The sequence below is a fragment of the Oryzias latipes genome, chromosome 4, assembly GCF_002234675.1.
Source record: "Oryzias latipes chromosome 4, ASM223467v1".
In the NCBI taxonomy this organism is placed as follows: domain Eukaryota; kingdom Metazoa; phylum Chordata; class Actinopteri; order Beloniformes; family Adrianichthyidae; genus Oryzias; species Oryzias latipes.
In genome coordinates this window covers 2,503,093-2,530,995 of record NC_019862.2, presented here as the reverse complement: position 1 = coordinate 2,530,995, position 27,903 = coordinate 2,503,093, and the positions used below count along the sequence as shown (strand labels likewise).

Sequence of the window (27,903 nt, the reverse complement as noted above, 5' to 3'; positions counted from 1 at the left end):
CTGTGAAATAAATGCCCATATATGCAACCGACTGTGATGTGAGGAGAAGTACAACCACAAAGACCAACACATAACAGATCCAAGCAAAGGTTTGCTTTAATGATCATTTGTCTTGTAAATCAAATAATACAGCAATATGACTCAAATTCATGAGAACAAACATCAATAAATATGAATAAATATATATGGGTCATATTCACACAGTCAGGGATGATTTATTTCTGATCACATCAAACCTATTTATGTTGGATATACAATAAACATACAGATTACTGTACCTGTGCTTTGATGGGATCAAAGAAAATATGAGGTGAGTAGGTTACTTCCATGGAGTGTGTGTGTGTGTGTGGGAGGGAGGGAGGGGGGGTCCAGTTAAAGGTAATATACGTTTGCAAAAGCAGTGGTTGGTATGGAAAAAGGGAGGAACATGAGGTTTTCCAGATGAGCAGAGGCTGTGTGAATATGGCCCAGGGAGCCTAAGTGACAAACACACCCAGAGGTGAAATGGACTGTAAGGAAAAGAGAAGAACTGCCTGCGTGAGGATAAAAGTCAACATTTGTCCCTGATGCTGCTCTGCTTGGCTCTGAATCAGTTCTCATTCTTCTCCTGTAACATGTTTCTATTCATTCATTTATTCCAAAAGAATACGGGTATTCTCTGACTATGATGAGTCAGCTCAGCTCAGCAGCAGACACAGGTGTAGTGTTTAATAGGAACCAATAGAAGAGTGCCTGTAGATTAGTGAACAATGTTTAATGCAGCACATGCAGTGGAGAGAATAATGGAGAAAACAGTCTGTTTTTCCTCTTAAATGTTTAATGGGAGCCGAACCCATTGGACTGTCAGTTCCATTGTCAGACTTAACAAATCAAGTCAAAATGAAGGTGAAGAACAGCAGCCTCTCTTCTCATCAGCTTTCATTGCTGACTCAAGCTGTCTTTTAACCATTGCAGTCACTCCAGTGTGCAGATAAACAACATCCATGGTCCACTTTGGATTTCCAGATGATTCCACCTCACACTTAATAGGCAATGGGAGGCTTTACTAATTGTTCTTTAACAGGCTTTTGAGGGACTCACTGATCCATTCAGACAAATACGGTTTTTAAAAAACAATTTTCACAAAAACTCAATGATATTTTGGAAAAGTGAAACATTTTACTCCTTTGCCAGTAAAAGAAAAGACAAAAGCGAGTGAAACATTCATGACTTGAAGGTGACAGACCGACCAACAAACTAACCGACCACCTGAGAGACAAACCATAGGAGCCATTCTGTCTGAAAGCCATGGCAAGCCATGGCAACCACTCTCACCAATCAGGAGTGAGCTTGTTGGAAGCCCACCCCCCTATCATTGAAAGCAGACTCGGGAAAATTTGTTTCCAGTGTTTCAAATGTTCTAAGTTTAACTGGGGTATCAGATTGGTCAGTTAGTAACTGACCAAACACAGGTGGATAAAGGTGGAAAGATTTCATGTAATCCATGGACACCAGTGAAGATCACAAATCATTGAAGAAAAAAGGTTCAGAGCACTAGTGGGTCTAGATGACCCAACTCCCAATGTTAAAGTGCCTAGCATAACAAACACTTTCTGTTACCCTTTCTTTAAGGTTCATAACAGTGATGCATTGTGGGTATGCATTTGCATTTTAACCAGGGCTTAACTACTGTGATTGAAGGAGAGTGGAGCCAGAAAGGAGAAATAGTAGAAAGTCAAGGGTGCTTGACGTTTTCAGACTAGCAAAGGTAAAAATGTGTAACACCAATGTCATTTGATTGTAGTTACACCTTTGTTTGATGTACTTTTCAGCTCGATTTAGTTTCCTAAAGCTTTGTTTAATTTTTTAATGTTCCTTTTACAAAGATAAACCCCTCCGCAGCTGTAATCACTCTGTGTCTGTCCACCCGTTATTTGTCTAGCTGTGGTCCATTCGTTTCCAAGAAGACAGAAAAGCAGCCCTTGTCATTCTGACATTAGTAGAGCAGCAGGGGCTGACGGCTGTCACAATCACACCACCGCCAGAGTGCCGTCTGTCAGCGTGACCCTTTCCCGTCACCACCGCTCTGTGGTTGTGTGGATAATGCAGCTTTTTAATTAGTCATGCAGCAGATTAATTAAAGTGATACAGAGATGCAGGTTCACTATTGTTGTCATTGGCAAGGTGAGCGAGGACAAGGGCAGTGAATTAACATATGTGATGATTTCCTCACCTGCGTTACTTCAGAAAACCTCCCTCTATCAATGCTAACAAAGACCAGGTTCAACTTTTGGTCAGTTATAATTGAATTAACGTTCAGGACAAGTACAATTTTGGAAAACTGAATGCCAAAGTTGGGAAAATGGCATGAAGCATGGAAGCAGAAGAGATAAGGCCTTGATAGGAAGAGGAAATAAAGGATGAAAGTGCTGGCCTCAGTCTTTGGGATTTAATCCCAAAATCTCCAACCTAAAGGCCTGGCTTCAACAAACAGCACTTTATCCAAGCAGTAAAGAAGAAGCGAAAGCGAGCGAAGCACTGCTACAATCCACCTCAATCCCCTCTTTAAGAAGGACAAGCTGCACAGGGCGAGTTTAGGTGAAAAGAGCGGCCAGACTGTCTGCTCCAGAAACACCAAGGTTTAATGTCAGCTGACCCGCTCTACAGTTATGAAGGCCACTTTTTCCACATGTCTGTACACAATATCTCTGTCTCCTGGGCCTCATAAGGTCCATGTCTTGTGTCCATTGCTTCAGGTATTGGTTTTACAGCTGAGAGAGTGACCGTTCCATCCCGTTCTAAAACATTGATCTGATCCCCCGGTTCTTGAGCTGTCCGGTAAACAAGGTTTATCTTTGCGTTTAGCCATGATGTCACACAATGCCACTTGATTTATACTGAACAGTTTACCAAACTAAAAGAACATTCATTTATTTAATGAGGTGGATCAAACAATGGCAGCAGAGTTGGCTTATAAATCATGGATTTTTCTCCAGCTTTCATTCCTCACCCAAAAACCATCACTTAGAATTTGAAGTCCCCGAAGACGTTTAGGATGCAGTTGAGACTACTTAAGGATGGTCAAAACAAGATAAGATTTGCTTCTTTTGGGAGTTTGAGGATGGCTAATTTAAAACATGACTGTTGATTGCATTTCCATCTACCATTGGCACATTAGGCTATAACCCTTGTGCTATCCTAGGCACTTTACCATTGAGAGTTGGGTCATCTAGACCCACTAGACAGTGCTCTGAACATTTTTTCTTCAATGATTTGTGATCTTCACTGGTGTCCATGGATTACATGAAATCTTTCCACCTTTATCCACCTTTCTCATGGTAGGGAGAACACGCCAATGTAAGGGGGGGTCATCTGGACCCCATAGGATAGCACAAGGGTTACAAGGAAGAAGTATAACAAAACTACCTCAAACTAATTTGTTCCAGTTAAGCTATTGGTAAATGCATCTAATTTGCTTGAAAATTCAACTCTGTAGTTTTTTTATTTAGTCACACAATTATCCGTACAATTTTGTGCAGGTGAGAAAAATGCTGGTAACAGAACTCGGACAGTTTATTTGACCACAGACAGAAACAATGTCATGAAACAACAGCCAAACTAAATAAAAGATTCTTTTTAGAGTCGCTCTCTATGATGCATCACTGAATAATTCACAGCAAACATTCCAGCAAGTTAAGAGAGAAGAAAAATGAAATGTGGGAGTGCTGAGCTGAGACAAACTGACATCAAAGATGCAGATGAACCTGTGGCAGTGACAGGTGGGAAGGTCTGCTTCAGAGGACCCAACACTTCCAACAACACACTGATGTCATGAAGCTGAGAGGAGATGAGATTCACAATTTTTCTCTGGGGGTTTGCCATCTGGTCTAAAGTAACTGTCTTACATCCACAAGAAGACACAACGCTAACAATCAAATAACTCAATTACGACTACCTTTAGTTTAAAAAAATCAATTAACTTACCGTTACTCTAGCACAATGTCAAACGAAGGACAAACCAAGAGCAGCAGAGTTGAGAAAAAGAACAAGAGTGTTTGTAAAAAATAACTGTGTTCAACAGACAAAAGGCTCAAGTCAACGTTTATTGACTCGTCTGGCTTTGATACGGCGTTTTCAGTGATGTCATCCCTATTTGCAGTTAGTGCTAAACGTCTTCTCTTCAAAGAATGCTCAGGGTGGGTCTCAAAGGTACTTTTTTATCTCAAAAACAGGTCAGCTCAGCTCCATTTTGAGCCTGCTGGGAGTGTAACTGGAGCAAGTAAAGGGGCAGCTGAGCAAGAAAAGAGTTGGGACCCAAAACTTGAGCTGAAAATTGGAGCGAAAAAGTACTGAGGGGTTGAATTTAGTCCTGGTGACACCTGGCAGCACTTTGGTGGTTGAGAAAGCTCAACTCTGAGAGCCGGAGATGCAGTTGTGGGTGGGACAGACGGGCATGGGTAAAAAACTTTGGGCTGTAATCATGGGCCTCTGTTAAGGGGGCAAAGGGGGAACAGGGGACAGAGGGAAGGTGGTGTTGTTTCTTTTGGTTCAGAAGCGGGCGTGGTGCTGGCCCTGCTCTCCTGCATGGTGTCCTCCATCTCTGTGAGCATGCCGCTTGTGCTTTCTGCGATCCCTTCTGCCGTTGTGATGGTGGCGCCGATAGCGATGGGATCGCCGGGCTGGAAAACGACAAATGGAAACCAACAAGTCAGAAGAAACTAGAAGGAGCTGCCTTTCCAGAAGAAAATGGGGTTGAATGCTATATTGCTGACAGAAAATAATACTTAAAGGGTAATAACTGGAAAAAAACAATAAAGAAAGAAATGATCAAAGTTGACCATAAATCAAGTGAAACAGCAGAATAACAAAAAGGATATTTTTGTAAAAAATGCCTGTGCCAGGTATCAAACCGGCAACCTCATGCACCACAGCTCATGTATGGCCTTTATGCCACCAACCAGGTACACTCAACAGGACATACAATGGATCTAATCCTGGAATATCCTGAAAGGTTCAAGGATTTAAAGGACCAAAAGTCATAGCTGGAAAAAACTAAAAGAGATGAACATTTTAATAGTTGAATGGTTAATATAGCTGAAATAACGTAGAAGGAGTTAAGCAGCAAAAATGGCAAATGATTCTATAATAAAGAAAAAAGAGAAACAGGAAAACAATGAGTTGAATGCTTTATAGCATTGAATGCTTTAGGTTGCATGCTTTATAGCATTCAACCAATTAAAGATGAAATACAACAATGGAAAACCTTTGTGAGAGGAACATGGATCTCAGCCAAATATCAGAGATGGACAGCAGTTAAAAGAGAGCAAGAGCAGTGAGGAGAAGATGAAGAGAGAAGATCAAAAAGCAGCAAGGTCTTTGGCTCCAGTCCTCCATGGACCCAACGGCTTCCATCACACTAAAGGAATTGTTTCATCTTACTATGTGCAGACTGCAACCCTTTAAAAGGGGCATGCTATCCTCTCCAGACGCTCACAAGAGGTGTATGCTTGTCCTTGGGGGTTCTGAACGATACAGCTCCTTCCTTTTCCAGGTTTCAAGCAACCCCTGACTATTTTACTGTGAATCACATGATAAATTGAGCACTATAAAACAACTCACTCCAAAGATTCTCAGCAAAAGCGTATTAGTTTAAAAAGAAAATAGTTTTTTTGTCCATCTGTCCATCCATGCATCCATTTTCAGAACCCGCTGAATCCCTTTCATGGTTGCTGGAGCCTACCCAAGCTACTGTTGGGTGAAGGCGGGGTACACTCTTGACAGGTTGCCAGACTGATGCTGGGATAATTTTCTAGCATTTTATCTATTGTTAAAGTCTCACTTGAGCCGAAAGAAAAAAGCTGAAAGGAAAATGAAAGATTCATTTTTAAAAACATTTTCATTCAAGTTTTTCTTTAATTAAGCAAAAATTGTAACGTTATAACTTGTAAATGCTACCATCGTTGTCAAAGAGTGCTGGTTTTAAGTTAGACATGGCATTTTGTCTAAGAACAGTACAATAAAAATATATCTATAGATAGTGTCAAAGGAGACTCTCATCTCTCAGGTGACGTTTGTTGACGTGAGGTTGGGTCATAATCTGGAGAACACAGTAAGTGTTCTCCAGATTATGAAGAGAACACAGTAAGGAAAGAACACAGAAGAGAACACAGTAAGTCCAGGTGCCTTAAAATGACTTCAAACATGTTATATTTTGTGCAAAGTGCTATAAAAAGATGTAGCACATCCAAATGCAACGTCACAATAACACAACATTACTTAAAGCTTGTTGAGCAAAAACATGTTTTTAAAATCATAAATTAAACATAGTACATTACATAAGAAGAAAAGAGTAAAAGTCCCTTTGGTAGAACATTTTCTCTTCCTGCTACATTTCTGTTTCTTAAAATCCTTAACCTGTTTCTGAAATCCTTTGAAAAGTCTAAAGAAAAGAAGGAATTTAACCTCAAGCATGAAGCACTTCAAAGAATAGCCAATCACTGTGAAGGAAACCCTGAGGAATTCCTTCAAGCTGAAGTCAGAGTTATCCTTTCTCTAGCAATTATTAATAATGAGCGCAGGTCTTAAAAGCCTGAATGCAGGGATGACAGCAGCGCTGCAGGGCAGCTAATGTAGAAGGATGTGTGTTTTGGACCCACAGTGATGTGTGTGCTAAAAAAACCCAAATCAAAATGTCTTTACTGCTGTTTGTGAAACTTACATCGTATGCAGATGATTTTAGGTCGGTCCCATTTGCCGTTGGCACGGCACTTAGCGGTGGGCACGTGGCGCTGGAGGAAGCCGTCAGCACACTGGTAGCGCGCTATGGAGTGGATGTCATAGTGTGAACGCACTCGACCAATCAGGAAGGCATTTTCCACTGTGGGCGGGGCTCCACAGAGAACTGTTTAGACAAATGAGAATGTGCTTTATGTTAGTAGATGGTTTACTTTTGTATACCAATTCAGGTTCACTTCAAAGACAGAATATTTTTGTGGCTTTTCCACCTTTTGTGAAATCTAATTGTAGGAAAACAGTGAAAAACACAACACAGCACCAAAGACACACAAACATGGTTTATAAGTCTGCAGGACAGCAGATCTATCAAAGCTTGGGGGTGACTGTGTTCCCGCCTGTACCCCCATCTTCCTGCAGTCAAAGCACAGACAGTATGAGGACACAGTCAAACAGGATGATGCATGAAAAGTGAACGCCAAAAATCTGCAGTTTTGGAGTATGGATCATGAAAGCATCTTTACAAGAGTGCTGAAAATAAATCTGCTGATTTACATTATAGGACTGGTTTTGCAGACTTTTTAAGGTCATTTAATAAATAGTAAATCCAAATAATATTTTGAATGATGTCATTTGCTATAAACAAAAAGGATAAACTTTCTGAAGGTTTTCCTGAATGTAAGGTTTGGAGAAATCAATGTAAACGTGGAGAAATGGGTTTTTGACAGATGTTGAATCCCCTCAACATATTTGACAGTCATGGTTTAAAGAAATAAGAACTGTGACTTATGCACGCTCTGAGTCAGGCAGCACTGGGACTGAGTGGAAACAGATTCTGTTGATGGTGACTGCTCCTTACAGCGACTGAAACCCAAAGGCATTTTTTCAGTAGGATACATGAGAAAAACAGCAAAAACAGCAAGTTTTAAAATGTTCACATTGGTAGTTCACATTGCTTATGTTGCTTAGTAGGTTTATATTTCTCTGATTCTTCTTTTTAGGGGGACACGAAGATATTTGTGTCAGAAGAAGGCGCTGGGCTCATGGGGAGGAGATGACAGCATTCACTTTTGGGTATGTAAGGGCGTGGAGATGGAGAGAGTCAAAACATGTTAATCTGGAAACTGGGGATCCATCTAAGTCCCCACAGAGGACTGGAAACCGCCTGACACAAATCTTCCGGGGGTTGCTGGATAGGGGCAAATTGACTCTATGGTCCAAAATGAGAGGCGAGGAAATCCAAAACATGAAACGTGGAAACATGAGCATGAGGCTACAGAGTCTCTGGCTGCAGATGATTTTCTGGCAGTGATCCTGTGAGCAGAGTCTGCTTTAAAGCCAGCTATACAGGGGAAAGCAACTATGTAGATTACCTGACAGCCCATCACAGGTGGAGACAGGGGGCAGGACTAAGATAAATGAGGCCTTTCTGTGCATTTTTCACTCTTCCAATGGCCTAATAACATGCATCTTGGGTTGACATCTCTAAATTGGCCATCAAATAGCAGTATTGTGTTGATTTACTTGTATGTGGCCATGAGATGGACTGGGGACCTGTCCAGGGTGTACTGAACTGAATTCACTCTAATGCTGCTAGGATGGGCTCCAGCAACCTCTCTGACCCTGCACCATTCAGATAATAGATGGACTTGAAAAGTGATTTAATTCTGTTTTACCCTTGTGCTATCTTAGATGACCCCACCCTCATATTGTCGTGTCCTTCCTACCATGACAAAGGTGGATAAAGGTGGAAAGATTTCATGTAATCCATGGACACCAGTGAAGATCACAAATCATTGAAGAAAAAAGGTTCAGAGCACTGTCTAGTGGGTCTATATCAGTGTTTTTCAACCTTTTTTGAGCCATGGTACACTTTAACCTTGACAAAAATCCCCCAGCACACCAGCATCCAAAAATTAATAAAAAGGAGAAACTCATAGTCTGTATTGATCTACAGTCCCTCCACAATCTCACATGCATTTTTGTGATAATTGTGGCAGAAAAAGCTGGAAACTGCAGCTGTTTTTTCTAAAAGATGTAATAAAAGTTAAGTTAAAATATTTAGAAACTGTTTGATGTGTGTTCGTTGTTGTTTTAAGACGTTAAGAGGAGAGACTCGTTGTTCACTAAGACTCTGTCAATTTAACCAAATGCATCATGGGAGATGTAGTGGAAAAATCCGCCGACCGCAAACAAACTGGCGTCTCTGAGCTTCATGGTTTTGTTCACTTGTTCCACGGTCTGATACCGGATTCTGTGGAAAGCTACACCGCTGAAGACGAGCTTTAGCTGGTATTTATGTTAGAACTGAGAGACTTTATGAGCAGAATCAGAACAAGGGAAGTGAAGACTTTAACCACTTCTGATTGGTCAGACTGATGACATATGATTAAGCCTCCAAGAATGATTGGTGGAGACAGTTAAAAGGGCGGGACTTTTCAGAAAACAGAGCTTAAGCTGCGGCTAAATCGCGGTACCGTCATTCTTATCAAAATGTCTTTAATAGAATCAAATAAACATAAAGAAAAAATTATTTCACGATTTTTCATATTCCTAACTACTCAGTGTTTTATCAGGGCCTGTTTGTATGAACAAAGAGCTGAAATCCTGGAGAGGGAAAATGTTTTTAGATCAGTGAATGAGGGCAATTTCCCACGGCACACCTGATCCTCTCCCATGACACACTAGTGTGCCCCGGCACACTTGTTAAAAAACACTGGGCTAGATGACCCAACTCCCAATGTTAAAGTGCCTAGGATAGCACAAGGGTTACTTAAACCAAGCAGACACAAGCAGGAAGTAACATTCAAAAACCTGCGAGTTTGACTAAGGTTTGCAGGTTCTTCAAAAGTCAATGGATTCTATAACTATATAATTGTCTTGATGGACTTTGGCTTGTTCAGTGAGGCACTGTAATGCTGCGATGAAGAAGGGCTCTCTCTAAATTGTTTCTGAAAAGGAACTTTTAATGGGCCTTAGCTGACACTTAGAGACAAAAAAAGAGTTAAAAAATACACAAATGTCTCATTAACCAGCTTCACTCACAAATTTCATGTAATCACTTGATCCACACAATTTGACATGGCTTTAAACTGATGCAGCAAAGCAAAGGATTTCTCCTTCAGTTCCTCCCTCTTTTCACCTTCCCCTCATGTCTCTCTAGCTGCATTTCCATTGACCATGAAATTGCACAAATCAGAATCGTGATAATAAATTTGCCCGTAGAGAAGTGGCAGCATCCAAAGGGAGCGCTGGTCTGTCTTACCCATGTGGTCATGAAAATGGAGCGTACCAATAGCTGCCTTTACATTGACTATGACATTTTTTTGCTTCTTCTTTGAACGTGTTTTGCTCTTGAAGTAGGTGGTTTTTGACTAGTATCAAAAATATAAATATTTCTTAAGAATGTAATGGAAACACTTTTTTTTAGATTAAATGAGTCATGTGACCAACAACCGGATGGCAATGTGCTTCTTGGTAGGAACTGGCTGCCTTGGGCGATGCACAGCGGACGTCCCACAGCATCACACGAATCATCCAAAGTTGAGCGCGTCGTGAGGAATTGTTGGATCCACAGCTCCTCTTTAAAAATCCCCAACCACCATTTCCCAAAATGGCTTCATCCGTAGCCCCTCCCACGTGTAAGGAGCTCGCATCTCCATGGCCGATGTCTCCTTTGATAGATGATGAGTACTATTAGCAGAAATCTGTCGCCACGGTTTTGAATTACTAATCGCACAAGTTGGTTTTTGTTTATTCGCATTATTATGATTTAATGGAAACTGTGCAATTGGGAAATTGTGTTTTTTCAACATTTCTAGAATTTCGATAACGTTTTGCACATATCTGTATTGGAAATGCAGCTTCTGTCATCCTCTGTGTTACAGTAAAACGTGAGATTTCCTCTGTGATGTGGGAAAATGAACAAGAGAAGAAACAGAAGCATCTTGAAAAGTGACCAGGCTCCTTCAGGCGTCGCTGAGTAAAGAAGGAGCAGCCAACACTGATGTTCCTGCATCCTGAGGAGAAGCTTTAAGTCTTCCTCACTACTGGTCCGACACTAAGTGTATCTGTTTAACGCAATATTTTTTGATTAGAATCGGCTTCTTTAAACTCTGTATCATTCAGTTTCACAATCGTCTGTATTAAAATCTTTCTAATCACAACAAAAACCTGTGTTTAGAGGATGAGATGCAAAATAGAATTTAGTTGTGAATCCTAACATAGAACCAGAGTCACATTGGGTTCAGCTGTCAGGAAATGCAGGAAACTGGGCTTAGAGGCAGAAACGTAAACATTTAATAAATCTACTTAAACAAGACAAAAACCGTGGAGAAACAAAAGGCAGATAAAACAGATGACCTGACAAGGTAGAACTGAAGACCAGACACTAAAACTCACTGAAGACAATGAACAGAAAACTTCTTCTGCTCAAGACACACAATCCCAAACACCTTAATTTTGAAATACATTTATAAAACAAAAGCTTTTTTTTGTGCGAACAGAGTGATCACATTACATGGACCACTGTGCTGCTGAAAGCACTGTCAACAGTCTATCATTTACCAATGTGCTCTCAGGCTCTGCAGAGAATGCCATACCAAATTAGATTTCTCCCCTCTGTACATAATAATCCATCTAGAATGGATGAACGATTTCCTCCTATATGCCCTGCTGATGGGGAATTTCTTTATCTCCTCACTAGAGGAGTTTAGGGTGTATGACCGGTTTTTAGGAATGTTTTCCAAACGAGAAACCAACTCAGTGCTGCGTGTCACTCTTTGTTATCCATCTAGTCATTCATTCTCTGAATCCCTGAATCCCTCTGGTGTCATAGGGTTGCTGGGGCCTATCCCAGCTACTGCTGGGTGAAAGCACCACGACCTACCTATTCACACCAAGGGACAATTGAGAGATACCAATTAACCTAGGAAGCATCTTTTTAGACTGTAGGAGGAAGCCAGAGTGCCTGGAGGAAAACATGCAAACTCCACACAGAAAGCTCCCAAATGGGATTCAAACCAGTGCCTTCTCCCTGTGCTAACCACTAGACTCTACGCTTTGTCAAAGATGGCAATAAATCAGTCATGTGTTACGGTTTAAGGCCCCCCCTCTGGTGTGGTAATAAGGTGTACTCACACCTGTCTTGTTTGCTTTGGTTAAAACAGACCAAAGCACACTCCTCACATTTGTCTGGACCTAGTGTTCTTTGGTGTGAATATACACATGTGGACTCTGGTCGGAACCAGAGAAGTGGACTGATACCCGTCTGAAGAGGGGTCTCAGTCTGCTTCCAAGCAGGCTGTAGTACAGTTTGGTTACAGTGTTATATGAGCTGGCACCAATCCAGCTCCACCTAAACCAAATTCCAGCTGTAATCCGTTTTTTGGGGATAACAAGCAACCATAGTCGGTCATCTGGGGAATAAAGAGCTGTGGAAGTTCCACTAAAAGCCACAGGCTGTGAACAAGCCCGGAGCAACAAGGAGGTGCAATTCCTCAATGATCTTTTGGCAGACACGCACATCATGCAGCTGAACATGAACTGCTGTTCACTTCAGGATCAGCAAAAAGATGAAGGAGCAGCTTCATGCATCCAGTGCTGCATTAAACTGAAAAAAAACAACAACACTAAACCTACATAAATGTGTGAGGTGCACAAGACGCAATGATTGGTCCACCGTTCGTTCTTGTTGATCACCTCAAAAATTGTTTTGGTTTGCTTGATCTGAGGGTTTCTGAAAGGCTTTGGGAAGGTTGTGCTAAGTGGTGAAGATGGTTTTATGAAGAACATCCTTCTGGAACTGATGTCCATTTATGTAAACTTCCCCCACCATCCATCCCCAAAGGTTTTCAATTGCCCTTTAACACTAAAATGATTATAAGGAATGTCTGACCGTAACAAGAAAATGATTATCCAAGCAGCCAGGTTGGACCTTTGACCTTTCTGGCCAATAGGTCAGACGATCATCACACACATGCTTCTGTTTCACACTGTAGCCCAGACTTTCCTGGTATGAATGTGCTGTAGGAGGCAGGGTCTGTAGGGGTTTGTTTGGAGTTGGTATGTATGTAACTTTTACTTTTACAACAAATCAGGATCATCTGGGTATCAATGTTGATAACACTGGTCTCTTCTGTTTAATCACAGATGTGTGGAGTCTAAGATGTGTCATAGACTTTCTGTGGAGGTTTTCTCCAAAATCTTCCCTTTAGAGGGAGTCTTACACCTCACAACACGGGGATTTAACCAAAAGTTCAGCGTGTCATCTTTTAGCCATCGCAATGGTATTTATTAGGATTTGTAAAAAAGAAATGACATGTTTTACAACAAGTAAATTTCAATTGATTGGCCTTAAAGTTGATGTTTTTATTCACATGGTGTAGAGATTAGAAACAACCTCATTGGTGAACTGGCTTTTCACAAAAAACTGTGGCTTGACATAAAGAATAGGTTTCACTTTATCATTAGCTCTAAATTCCATTCTCAGTGGAGAAGACACAGCAGTCCCACATGTTTTTAATGCTCAAGGGTCCGGTCTCTTAATAAAAGCACGGTGGTTTTGTGGGCCAGTACTTCTCTGAACGAGTTGGTGGATACACATCTTTTCCATTGGTCATGAATGTGACTATTATGCAAAGAGGTGGTGAAAAATAAACCTTAACAAGCTCTCAGAGGAGCATGTAGTGACTTTATAGTTGAACAAGAACAGCAGCTGCAACACACAAAAAGGTTGAGGCGCACGTTTTTGAAATTCTCATCTTTCTGTTCAAGTTTCACAGAGTAAAAAAATGGAAATACAGTGTTTCCTGAAATAATTAATCCCTGGGGAATGTATAATTATGTTGCTTATAAAAAAAATAAAATTGAACTGGGATGTGAGCTCTACATAAAAACTCCTTAAAGTTGATGCTGGAGCTTGGTGAGGGAGAGAAACATTTCGACTGTAAACAGCAGCATGGAGACGGTCATCACTAATCTCTTCCTCTACATGGGAGACGTTTCAATGTAAAAGAGTGAGAGATGGAAAAGCAGCAGATCAGGCTGTGACTCTCCTGAATAACCTCAGAGGTTTGCTTCTCCTTGCTGTTTAGTATAATTACTGTAACTTCCAGTCATTTTCTGTGACCTTTATACAGAAACCTAAAACTTTGAAAAGCTTTGAAATCTTTAGCTGTTTTTAGTTTTTATCTCTTTTGCTTTGCATTAGTCTTCGTTAGTTTTTATCTTTTGGATGGCATTTCTTTAAATCTTTTGAAACATTAGATCCAGGAACAACAACACAGTGCGATTTCCATCCTGGTCGTGGAACAGTGGACCAGCTCTAGACCCTCTTTAGGGTGCTGGAGGGATTGTGGGAGTTTGCTCATCCAGTCCATATGTGTTTGGTGGATTTGGAGAAGGCGATTGACCGCGTCCCCCGTGGTATCCAGTGGAGGGTGTTCTGGGAGTCTGGGGTCCGAGGAGCCTTACTGAAGGCTGTCCGGTCTCTGCATGACCGGATCAAGAGCTTAATTTGCATAGCAGGCAGTAAGTCAGATCTGATCCCAGAGCATGTTGGACTCTGGCAGGGCTGCCCTTTATCACCGGTTCTGTTCTTAGTTTTTATGGCCAGAATTTCTAGGCGCAGCCAGGGGCCAGAAGAGGTCTGGTTTGGGGACCACAAGATTTCCTCTCTGCTCTTTGCTGATGATGTTGTCCTATTGGCTTCATCAGACCAGGACCTCCATGATGCACTGGGGCAGTTTGCGGCTGAGTGTAAAGAGGCTGGGATGGGGTCAGCACCACTAAGTCTGAGGCCATGGTTCTTGAATGGAGAAAGGTAGTTTGCATCTTTGCATCTTGTGGGTGGAGGGTTCCTGCCCCAGGTGGAGGAGTTTAAATATCTTGGGGTCTTATCCATGAGTGAGGGAAGACTGGAGCGTGAGATCCACAGGTGGATCGGAGGGCGTCTGTCGTCATGCGGTTGCTGTACCGACGTGGTGAAGCCAGATCAGAGCCAATAAGCAGAACTTTCAATTTACCGTTCAGTCTTTGTTCCAATACTCACCTATGGTCATGACCTCTGGGTCATGACCAAAAGAACCAGGTCCTGAATACAAGTGGCTGAAATGAGCTTCCTCTGTAGGGTGGCTGGGTGCTCCCTTAGGGTGAGAAGCTCTGTCACCCGCAGAGAGCTCTGAATAGAACCACTGCTCCTCCACATTTAGAGGAGCCAGTTGAGGTGGCTCGGGTATCTAGTCCAGATGCCTCCAGGACGCCTCCCCCGGGGAAGACCTAGGACACGCTGGAGAGACTATGTCTGTCAGCTGGCCTGGGAACGCCTCAGGGTCCCCCCAGAGGAGCTGGAGGAAGTGGCCAGGGTGAAGGAAGTCTGGATATCTTTACTTAGACTGCTGCCCCTGCGACCCGGTCCCGGATAAGAGGAGGAAGATGGATGGAAACATTAGTCTTCTTGTGGTTATGTTTTTTATTTGTTGTCAGGATGGAGTGTAGTGCCAGTTATTTTCAAACTGTACCTGAAACCTTCCTGAAAAAACTAAAGTTATTTTAAAACTGTTTTGGTTTATGAAGCCCTAACAGAAATGTGTCTTATCATCTACCAATGTCTTCTGGTTTCAGTGCTTTGAATTATTAAATTTCTGGTAGTTAGTTGTAAAACACGGCTCATTCAACATGTAGCTAATGATTAAATTATTAATCACGGTACTTTGTTTTGGCAAAAAGTGATATATACTCGTACGACAGTGTTTCCTCACTCTATCGCGGTTAACCTTTCACAATGTTGCTGTTTTGCTTTTTTTTGTGAAACTTTTTTTCAATCCTAATAATTGTGTTCTGCGTCCTGATTGGCTGTAGACCTTGTCAGTCAATCTCGTTCACGTTGTGTCTCCAGAATTTGTCAAATCCACATAAATCTTTGATCCCAATTACATCTTTGTTTTCACTCTATAAAACAACTTATTTTTTGTGAAAATTTGAACTTTGAGAGTTTAAAGTAAAGAGAAAAGTGTGAGAATGTTCATGTCTGTCCATGATTGTAAAAAGTAAAGCTGACTACTTGACATATTTGACCTTTCACAGTTTATTTTTAGAACGTAACTCCCATGATAAAAATAAAATGTTATTTAGGGATAAGAGAGGAATGACTGCTCAACTGATGTTGAAAAAAGAAAATGCATCTATTTGAGATTTATTTGTTTAACATTAAACAGGCTGAGACGGATGGTTTCTGTGAAGTTTGTGCTCCTGGATTTGGTCATGTCAGTCATTTTCCTTGGTTTTGATCCTGTGCTGTAACCCCAGGGTCAGGTTCAGTCTTGATTTCAGTCATTTGCAGTGTATATAGGTGTCGTTTCTTCATAGCCAGGTCATCAGTTTTGCCACCCTTTTGTATTATTTCATGGGCTTTGTCCTGTTTACTTTTTTTTTTAATGAAAAGCGTGAGTTTCCGTCACCAAACCCGGCCTGCTGCCTTCTGGGTTCTACTCCTCCAGTTCCTGACAGTTTCTCAGATCCTGTTAAGAACCATTTCAGGACATAGGGGTTATATTTCTACTGGAAGGTTTATGTCCATAACTCTAATAAAGTAAGTGAATGAAATGGCTCAACAACGTTGATGTAACCATAGCAGCTAGTCACCAAACCCCAACAACAATAATAAAGTAAAATGGAAAACTGTCCTCTGTTGATGGCTGAAAATGACCTCACTGAGCAAAGTAGGGAGTTTAATGGTATTACAAAAAAGATGGGCAGATTATTGATCATAAACCTTACCTAACCTGGGTGTAAAGGCTGTCAATTTAGACAAGACATTTCCATAAACATCCTAAAAATGTGTAATCTTTTCAGATCTACATCCATAAAGCGTAAGAGGTCGACACTAAATCCAGAGCAACAGATCTTTGAAGAAAGCGGTGAAAACAAACTGCCAGCAAAACGTTCCACTGGGCTGTGATGAAAGTTTAACAGTGTAGTTAAGCCAGTAGCAATGGACAGTGCTGCAGGTGGAGATGTGTGGTTGTGAATAATGGGGTTGCTAGATGAAGTTCTTTTCTTACCAGTCCCCTTCTTGCAGACATAGGGTAGGTTGTAGTTGCAGGGCACATCATTCCATTTGCCGTTCTCATGTGCAATCATAACCACACAGTCCTCTCCTCCAGCAAAGAAATTGTCCGGCTGGTTTTCACGCCAATTCTCATGTTGCTGTAGAATGTACAAAAAAAGACAAAGATGAAGGAAAAATATACTTATAAATATTTGAGACCATTAAATATGTTAAGACTAAAATAAAAAAACAAAAACTAGAGAAATAGGATTCTGGGATTTTTTTTTCAAGCTTCAGTTTATTTAACCCTTGTGCTACCTTAGATGACCCCACCCTTCCATTGACGTGTTCTCCCTACCATGACAAACGTGGATAAAAGGTGGAAAGATTTCATGTAATCCATGGACACCAGTGAAGATCACAAATCATTGAAGAAAAAAGGTTCAGAGCACTGTCTATTGGGTCTAGATGACCCAACTCCCAATGGTAAAGTGCTTAGGATAGCACAAGGGTTACAACTTTGTAACAAGCTAAATGTAGCCGCGCTTTTCTCACCAGATCCATCTTATCGGTCCACTGAAAGTCATCCTCCACCGTGCGATCGTTCAGCCCAATCCAGGTGTTGTCATGACTGAGGCCTGAGTAGAACATTACACACAGATTCAATGAGTTGAAAAAGTAAAAGCAAAAAACAAAATCCTGATCTTTTTAGAAACTCAGCAGTTTGTTCCCTTTTAACTCAAAAGCAGGAGGAGGGGACGGTCAAATGGAGCCTTTCTCATCTCTCAGCCACATATAAAATACTCATGACAATAAACGGAGCCACAAAGCCGTAAGGCGGCAATTAAAGGCATTATTCCGCATTAACCCTCAGTAGTCTCTGAACTCAGAGGTGAGTTGACCAATTACATCTGTTGTTTGCAATGACATAGGAATGACACCCCCCCATTATTTTTCATTCAAGATTTAACATAAAGGTGAAACATGTCAGGTATGAGAAAAACACAACCCGTTTCTGATAACAAGAGAACCCAGAAGTCAGTTAATGATACAGACACAAGGAACTTTATTGCACTTAACATGAAGGTGTGGAAAGAAAGAATCAATCCTTGGAACATAAACATTTGAGGTTTATTGTGGAATTATTGTGTAAAATAATGAGTGAATTTCTCCCTGCAATACATATAGAAAGGCAATTTAAACATCTGGAAATAAAAAAAAGTACATGGGATTGTACTAAAAGGATGGATATCAAGAGTTGTCTCAAGAAAGAGTTTTACAGATACATTATGAGAGCAAATTCTGAAATTAAAAAAGGCTCAAAAAGGCCCTGGACTAACTGATGTTTAAGAACTGAGATATTTTTAAAGCCACAGGCTTTAAGGAGGAATGAGAGGCACAACTAGCCTGACAGCCTCCAGGTTTGATGGCGTTGTGAGTCAGAAAAGTGAAAACAAACTCTAATCATGTTTTTGGTTGATTTTGTTTGTGTGCAGATGGATAAGCACACTTTAATTTTTCATTCATTGGGATGATTAACATCATTACTGAACGCATGCATCTCCTTAATGACTGACTTCTTCATTAAGGGAGAGACAATGTCCATTTTCCAGGCAATTTACCTCTTTCTGGCTGAGTGGAATAAAGGTGGGAGCTCTACTGTCTAGAGAAGGTTTGCTAGTAGTAATCAGCTGCTCACAAATCACAAGTGGCAGTGGAGGTCAAAGGTCATGAAGCATGTAAAACGGCTAAGCATACAGCTGACTGATCAGCTCCTGTGTTTCAGTCCATGCATAAAGGCTACCAATCTCAACAAATATTTAGTTCTCTAAGATTCCATCCATCCATCCATCCATCCATGCATCCATCCATCCATCCATCCATTCATCCATCCATCCATCCATCCATCCATCCATGCATCCATCCATCCATCCATGCATGCATCCATCCATCCATCCATCCATCCATCCATCCATCCATCCATGCATCCATCCATGCATCCATCCATCCATCCATCCATCCATCCATCCATCCATCCATCCATCCATCCATCCATCCATCCATCCATCCATCCATGCATCCATGCATGCATGCATCCATCCATCCATCCATCCATCCATCCATGCATCCATCCATCCATCCATCCATGCATCCATCCATCCATCCATCCATCCATCCATCCATCCATCCATGCATCCATCCATCCATCCATCCATCCATCCATCCATCCATCCATCCATGCATCCATCCATCCATCCATCCATCCATCCATCCATCCATCCATCCATCCATCCATCCATCCATCCATCCATCCATCCATCCATCCATCCATCCATCCATCCATCCATCCATCCATCCATCCATCCATTGACCTATGTCCCTGGACATTTCACCAGCCTGTTGCCAGGCACATAATCACACACAGTTACAGATACAAACCAGGTACACTTCAGAGCAACCAATGGACCTATTAAGCATGCTTTTGGACTGTGGTAGGAGAAGTAAACGCACACATGCTCAAAGACAAGATGCAAAATCCACACAGAAAGGTTCCAGCTGGGATTTGAACCACAGCCTTTTCGCTGTGAGTTTGGAACATCCGTGCATTATTTACTGTATGCTGATGGAAAACAAGCATGAGCATATGTGGTTTGTATGTCCTCATGAATGAAAATATTTGGACATGCTTTGACTTTAAACTGCTTGTTATGCAGTCTGGTAAAAAGAGACAGCATCATTTGCATTTTCTGTGTTTGCCAAATCTGCCCACCGCACTCACCCCTGATGAAATTCTGCTCGGCTTCGCTGTGGATGCTGGCCAGATGGCCGCTGTGCTCTCTGCAGTCCTTTTCGGCGTCCTCCCAGGTGTGTCTGCGACTGAAATACCTGTAGCAGTGGCCGTGAAACTTCCTCCACGAGTGCTCACAACCCTCTGTGTCTGCAAGGACCACGAAACACAAGAAAGGCGGTTACTGAACGAGACTTTTACTTCATTTTTTATCCAGGTGGGAGGACAAGCGTTGGTTGTTTGCATCCCATGGCAGAGTCAGGAAGATTTGGATCAAAGGAGGGAAAAATTTCCTGAAGCAGGTTAGCTACTTGTATCCGCAGACAGGCAACTCTTTTTTTGCAGTTTTTCCATCTTTCTTCAATGCCATGCTCCTTCTCAAGCAGTGTCCTTTCCTTTTTCCTCCTCTCTGCCTCCCTCCCCTCGCCCCAGCCTTTTGTGTCATCTTCCCGATGATTTGATTTGTAATCAAAATCAGGAGCAAGCTGTTTGCGAGACAGCAGTAAGGTGTTTTAATCTATTCATCTGACAATAATTCTTAGAAATTGCTTTCAGTGTGCCGAGCTGGCCTGTAATTAAGCCCCTTCACTGTTCTGTCAGTGCACCGGCTCTTCCTCTCACCTCACCCCTTCTCTCCCCTCCATCTATTCATCCTCTATTCTCTTCTGGCTTAACTCTCCAGGAGTTGACTTGCAAATATGTATGTGCTCTGCTTTGTTTGTGTAAATAACTGTGTTTTTTATTTGAATGTGTGTCGATACGTGTTCAACTACTAGAGTAGATCTCTCAGCAAAACCACCTTGAGTTTGCCCTCATCTTCCCCTTCTGCCTCCTTTCTACAGAGTTGGTGATGGTTGATGAGGAAGACGCCTCTCCCTCATCAAATGAGAAGTGACACCAGCAATTTTACGAGTGCAGATTGGGGTCCTGCTTAACATGCAAGGAGACACTCGCTGTGTTAACCATGGAGGACCAGAACCAGGGGAAAATAAAGGAGAGAAGCCTTTCCCAATCTATGTTTTCCACAGAGTTAGAGTCTTCTCACTCTTTTCACCATTGAACGGCAAACTCAAACACCCCAGCAGTAAAGAGCAGCATATTGGCTGGAAGATCCCTCCCAGCTTGAGCTCACAGAAGCACAATCCCACTCTCACTGCAGGAGCTGGTTCTGTGATCCTGCGTTAACGGTCCTGGAGCAGAATCACCAGACTAATGAGCACATTCTCCCCAGAAGCTGGGAGGCCACTGGGCTCAGGAGTCCCCTACAGCCCCATTCCCCCGCCTTTTTTTTCCAGCTGAATATCCACTTTCATGGACCAACATCTCTTTTACACTGTGTTTATATTTGTATTGTCTTTGTGTTCAATTCAAATTTTTATGGCACTGATAATTTTGTTTCTGCTCTGTAAATGTCTATACTGGGACCTAAGTCACAAATGTTGTTTCACCCTGTGGTGAAACGACAATGAAGAATCCTTGAATCCCTAGAGTGATGAAATAAAGCCAGTTAAATGAAAGGACCTGTTCATTTTGGATTTTTTTTTTTTTAATGTGTATTGAAAGTATTAAATCAGGACTTGGGGAGACACTCAAGATCAAATGACTCAGAATTGAAAAAAAAAAAAACAGGATCGGGACATCCCTACTTCTGTTTCCACCACAAACCCAGTCTTCAACATTTAGGGTCTTTTCTTAACAGCTGTTTTCTTCTTTATACTGCATTTTACTCAAGGAATGCATTACCTTGAATTACCTGTTCACTGTTATGAGTTGCAGCATCATAGTCCATAAAATGTCTACATTTCAAAGTCAGAGATGAACATCAAGAGAAGGTGAGGGAAATCACATGGGAGCGGTCTAGCTTTTACCAACCTATGTTACTTTTTTTCTAACTTGTCCTGTCCAGCAGCTGAGCCAACACATAGACAGATGTTACTGTTACAACAGGGGGTTAGGAATCTTCTGTCACAAGAGGTGACTAAAGTTGGATTTGAGGCCAATCTTCATGACTGTATCATTGTTGATAAATGTTTGTGGTGGATTTTGTGTCTTTCAAAGAAGAAGGAAGAAATGCAGACAGCTGAAAAAAATCTACACAGAGCCACAAACACCTGACTTCCTGATCGGTGTAGGAAAGTTGTGTTACATTTAAAAAACACAACCCAATCATTTTGTGCTTGCTGATAAAAATGTATTTCCTATTCTTAAAAAACCACTTCTGCATATGAAAATCTGCTTTGTGAACTGAAACCTCTCTTATTTCACTAAAACATCGTCTGTCTACCTGCCCCAGACAAACATTAACGCTGCTGCTTTTACCACTGAAAGTGGGCCCAAGTGTGACAGAAAACAAGTGTGAACTACAGATGAAACATGCAAGTCTTCTTTGGATGGCAAAGTGCTGGGATGACAACACAGAGTGTTTCTCCCACTGCTGCTTCCATGAAAACCTTAACCAATAGTTTCATATTCACATAATAAAAGATAAACAAGGTCAGAGAGTTTACAGACGGCTTCTGCATACTATATGTGATAAAACAAACAAACCAAAGAGGATTAAGTTTATCCAGAGCCCAACAGACTTACAGAGGCAGAGGAAACAAAACAACTGCAAGCAGCAGAAAAGCAAAGATGAGGAAAGAAGGAGGAGAACAAACACAGTAGAAGAACTAAATAAAAAAAACATTTTTCTCCCCCTCAGATCTTCAAGCAAGTCTCTGCTGATTCCTCCTCCTACTCTCTGACAGGGAGGCTCCAAGCTCGACATCACGTCAGCTTCTTCAAATATTTAGACATTATTCAAGTTGTCTTCTTTTTCTCGTCAGTCAGATAGGGGGAACAAGTACGGAGCGTATTTCAGCAATTAATATTCCCAACAACTCTTCTGGCCAGCACTTTGGAAATAAAAGGCCATAAGCCTCCAAGTGACTGATTGGATCATTTATCTACATCACTGAGGGATATTTCTGCTCCTTGGTTCTTCTGGATCCACTGAATGATAAAAAGCTAAAGTGCATGGCTCTGTGTGAGCTTGTGTGTTTCCTCACTGCGAAGCTTTCTGAAGGCTGACAGCTCAGTGTGCCATTTGCAGAGGCCAGATGACAGCAGTCCACAGAAAAGAGAGGTAGGGGCTAAAAAGGAAAACCCCCTGATGGCGGTGTCAAAATGTGAGACTGTGCTCAGAATGGCTGAAGAATTAATAATGGTTATTACAAGTGTGATATTGATTAATGGGACACTCAACAAGGTAACTCCTACAATTAGGAGTAATGGGAAACATTACCACTGATTTGCTGTAACTCTTCACTGATGAGTTTTTGCAGTCTGTTGGAGGTGAAACATCCGTCCCCTCCAACAGCTTTGAACAGAAAACAGATAAAAGACTAAAGATCGGTAAGATTGTACCTACAAATCCAGAAGATGCTGGTACTGCCACTAAAGCTGCATGAAGCAATAAACCACATTATTCTTCAGAAAGGAAAAGAAATCACACCTTTATATATAAAAAAGTAAACAGAGGGGTTAGAATAATCACTGATCCACTATAAGGAAAGTCCCCACAGGTTGAACTAAACCAATCAGGCTCCCAGGGCTCTGCTACATGAAGCTACAGAGCCTCATGGGGCTCTTTTACTCTACCATTCTGGCTCTCCTGTTGAAGAGATCCGTGAAGGAGGCTCTAAGGGAAAGGATGTCCAGTTTAGTTTAGTCTGTGTAGTTTAATTTAGCCATTACCTATTGAATTCTATGACTTCATGTTCTTTATGATTCATGTTTATTGCACAATCACCAGCATAAAGTGTATTGAGATGACTCTTGTTGTAAATATTGGGCTGTATAAATAAAATTGAATTGAATTGAGGAAAATTGAAGTGGTTTTAGTTTGAAAGACATCGATATTTTTTTTGGCTACATCAAGCAAAACAGTCAAATAAGTCAAATTCTTTTCAACTCATTCCCAAACAGTATGTCTCGCTCCGTGAAACTTTGACTACAGTGCTTTAGCACTTTGAGATTTTACCCGAAATGTAAAGCGCATTCTAAATAAAATTTATTATTAGTATCATTATTATTACAGTGCCCAAAATGCTCTAACAATCCACCTAGCAGTGCAGTTTCAGAGTTTACCAAAGCCCTACTAAAACATTTAGACAGAGTCCCAGGAGATCAGCAAGCACAAGCAGAATTTACACATACGGTGTGAGGAATTGTAAGCCAGTCTCCCTGCTTGACATTGAGCATTTAGGGGACGGATTGGGGCTTAAACCAAATGGTTCCCAGCCACGGCTGTGTCTGCAGCTCACTACTCCCCCAGGAGATGGGTCAAATGTGGAGAACAAACGTCACACACCAAGATGAGTGACAGCTATTGGTGCTTTAATGGGAACAGATGATTAAAAACTGTTATTTTTTTAAATGACTGATGACCTCACTGGCACAAGCAGTATTTTATTTTGAAAGGAAGTCATGTGAACCTCTGTCAAAAGTTATAAACTATTACAGATTAGGAAAAAAATGTTATTCTCTCTCTATATTTATGTTTAATTTATCCCCAAAAAACAAGAGTTCATTCATAGTTATCGAAATAGCAACAATAACTTATAAAATACAAAGCAGTGTCTTATTTACTTTGTGGATTCTACTGGGACAAATCGACCCGAATGGCCCTTCAGCAGAGCAGTGTCTAAAACACAATCTAGAGCAAAGCTGTGTTTGGGAACAAAGGTTTAAAGTAAATTAATTCTATGGTTGTACTCATGTAAATATATGCTCAGATTACATAAATATATCCTTGTTGAGCGTTTTAAGAAAACCTGTAAATGACTAAACGGAAGCAAGTTTTATAAAAAGCACTTGTGATCAGAACACCTGTGAGGCTCAATGAAGTTTTCCCCAAATGAAATGCCACAAATATCAGACAGGAAGAGAAACAGACTCAAGCTCTACCTTCCTTTGTTTTCCATAGTTCATAAATTAATTTAATTTTCTTCTACCCCCACTTTGTCCTGTTTGGGGTCACAGGGATGCTGGAGCCAGCCCAGCAACTGTCAAGTGGGTGGGGTTCACTTTGGACTCCAGTCTATCACAGAGGCACACACACATAAAGCCTTGTTAAAACTGCTCCGACGAGTGGATACAGCATGCAGGTGGCCCACAAAAAATGTCAAGATTGTAGACCTCCCAGTGAGCCAATAAAGAGAAAGTGTTTGCATATGGTCACGCTGCGGGCGACAGGTCGCAATCAGCACTTAAACAAAACACAAGGGTAAAGTACAGGCCGGTTTCTACTTCACAGCGATCATCCATTGGATCAGTCATATCCAGAATCACGGGGTCTGGTTCATATTGATTTTGTTTGCCACCGTCTGCATTGAACGTCTAAGTGGCGTTCATACTTTTCAAGTGACGGGATTGGCTCCAGTGTTTATTTTTAACATGGAAGACATCTGAATCATAGACTTGCTGCGTCTGCAATTAACCCTTGTGCTATCCCAGGGGGGTCTTGTGGGGTCATCTAAACACAGTGCTCTGAACCTTTTTTCTTCAATGATTTGTGATCTTCACTGGTGTCCATGGATTACATGAAATCTTTCCAACTTTATCCACCTTTGTCATGGTAGGGAGAACACGTCAATGTAAGGATTGGGTCATCTGGACCCCATAGGACAGCACAATAAGCAGGTACACAATGAGACAAAAGAGGAAGTGTTGTGTTTGTTTGCTATAGAGAGGAAGGCAATTAAAAACATAAATAAAAAATTAACTAAAAAAAATCATTCTTCAGTGCTAAAAGATGTGAGATAGAGAATAGATCTTTCCAGTATCTTGCTCTATTTTCTATCTATAGTTGTCCGCTCTCTGTCTCTTGCTATCTGTGTGTGGACTTAGGTATTTCATCACTTCTTTAATTAGGTTTTCATCATCTACAGTGTTAAAAATAAATTTTTCTGAACAGAGTTGGCTCGGTAAGCGTACTCTAATTGCTCAAAATAAATTCAGGTAAAATTATGCGGTCGGCACACAAATGAACTAAGGCCGTAAAATTCCAGTTTTGGAGGATGTCATTTTTCACAGCAGGTGTCACATTTCCCAGCAAAATTAGCGATTCCGTCCGATGGCCTTGCGACCACTGCAATCTCTTTGAAGAATAAACTCGCCCTTAGAGATGAGGAAATTAGAGTGTAGTTTGTGGACATCCTACAGGTGTCCCTACAGATGGACCATGTGTACACCCGCTGCTTGTAGCATTTGGGTGGGGTCAGTAAGGAGCCAGTACTCACACCTTACCAATGACTACAGTGTGGCATAAGGACACCGTACAACAGCATCACCTGTGTTACTTACGTTTGCCTTAGAAATACTTTACAATACACTTACCATACGCACAACAATGGCTGTGTTTACATCGCACATTTGTGCAAAACTTAATCAACATTCTAGAAAAGTAAAAAAAAAACAACTGATTTTGCAATGACCCTGTTTCCATTACATCATAATTATGTGAACAAACACAAACCAGCTCATGGGATAAGTCATTCATTTATGTACATTGAAAAAAAGCTTTTTTTTCAATAAATGCAAGTTTTTTTCGAAATGTTCACGTTTCCATTAAGCACATTTATTTTCGCAAATCCAATTTGCGCAATTCTATAGTCAATGTAATGGCAGCTATTGGTACGTTCCATTTTCATGACCACATGGGCAAGACACATCTGCGCTCCACTTAGGATGTTGCCACTCCTCTACGGGCCCAGACAACCCAAAAACCCACAGCATCAATACGGGTCATCGCCGTACACTCGGGTGCATGTGACTAAGACTTCATGGAGAGTTTGCAGTCACCATCAACTTATGAAGCATGTTTTTGGACTGTGGCAATAAGGTGGAGCTTCTGGAGATAACCATGCATGAGGAGAACAGAGACAGGACCTAGCTGGGATTTGAACCAGGGCTTTCTCACTGTAAGATGAAAGTGCTAACCACTACACCACTCTGCAGCCCCAGTCTGAATCTTATTGTCCTTTACTTTTGCTGTTCCTTTTCTCTACAGGACTATCTTTCAGACTGATGTAAGGAATTACAATTGTTTACTAAACAGTGTCTTAATAACCGCCCTGAAAGAGAATAAATGACCCTAAAGCTTCTCCAGCTCTCCTATTAGAAACAAGGTTTGGCACTGGAAACGTTTATTTAGCACATGCAGATGGAATTATGCCTTTAATCATATGAAATGCTTTTGCCAGGCCTAGAGTGGGAACAGTCTATGAGTGCCTGTGTGGTTGTGTTGATGTGTGTTCATTTATGAACCTGTTCTCATTTTTCCTTTTTATTTTTAGAAGGCCATTGTTGGAGAAGGACCACAAAGACGGTTTAGCTCCTTCTTATCTCAGTCCTGGCATGGGCCCCTTTCAACACATTCTGAGAGTGCATTGATGTTTACCAGCATGAAGACCCAGAGAGTGAGCAGATTTCAGCCAAGTGTGCTGCTGCGTTTCCAGTTTAGGTGACAACAGCCGGGTCAGTCAAACCCCAGAAGCTTCACAGCTTCCTAATCAACTCTGAAAGTGCAAGCAGACGCAAACATTTCCAAGAGAACATAAAGTAAAGAAGCTCAAAAAATATGTAGGGATCAGTGTTATTCAACATAATTTGTAATTGTTTTCCTTTTCTTTCTTTTTCTTTCTCATTCGGCTTTTCCCATCAGGGGTCGCCACAGCGAAACAACCTCTCCTTCGAGGATGAGTTGCAAGGTTAATTTGGCAATGTTTTACGCCAGATGCCCTTCCTGACGCAACCCTCTCAATTTATCCGGGCTTGGGACCGGCACAGAAGCAGAGAAGGGAACAGGGAGCAGCCCGGATTCGAAGCCTGGTTTCACGGACGGAATTGTTTTCCTTTCCTTTGATAATGTCAATTAAGAGACATTAAAATCCCCTAAAAAAGAAATGCTAGTGCTTTCTTTCTCAAGCTCCCTCCTAGACAACTTAGAAAATAATAGCATCTGTTTGCCTTTTTTGAGACCCTGCAGTTTTATATCTCAGAAATACACAGTAAAAGAGGATCTTTGGCTCTTAGGGTAAAGTACCTCAAAAGGTGTCTGTTAATAAAGCTTATATCATTGATTTCATTTTAAGACGAGAAAAAAAATGTCGGCATTTACATATTAATTTTTAAAAAGTGCAAAATACACAAGAAAAAGTTACTGACAAAAATTCTCAAAAAAACAATTTTATTCTATATATTCTTTCACTTCATTAAAAAATTTTTTTTAAATCTGAGCCTAGCCAGGGCCATTTGCCTCTAGCAAATGTGCAGTACACAAAGGTTATATAACTTCCAACCATAGACTTGAATA

At 41.2% G+C, this 27,903-nt stretch overlaps 1 protein-coding gene across 1 annotated transcript in view; it reads right to left on the bottom strand.

Moving 5' to 3' along the window:
• Positions 1-3,531: 3,531 nt before the first annotated feature.
• The window catches only part of ncan (neurocan), a 132,727-nt gene continuing 108,355 nt past the window's right edge, over positions 3,532-27,903 (bottom strand). The window contains exons 12-16 of the mRNA XM_011473587.3: positions 19,539-19,697; positions 17,315-17,397; positions 16,773-16,917; positions 6,698-6,880; positions 3,532-4,658 (exon numbers count right to left, since the gene is read on the bottom strand). Of these exons, the coding sequence (XP_011471889.1) occupies positions 4,528-4,658; positions 6,698-6,880; positions 16,773-16,917; positions 17,315-17,397; positions 19,539-19,697 (701 nt within the window). The 3' untranslated portion in view covers positions 3,532-4,527. The remainder of the gene's footprint in view (positions 4,659-6,697; positions 6,881-16,772; positions 16,918-17,314; positions 17,398-19,538; positions 19,698-27,903) is intronic.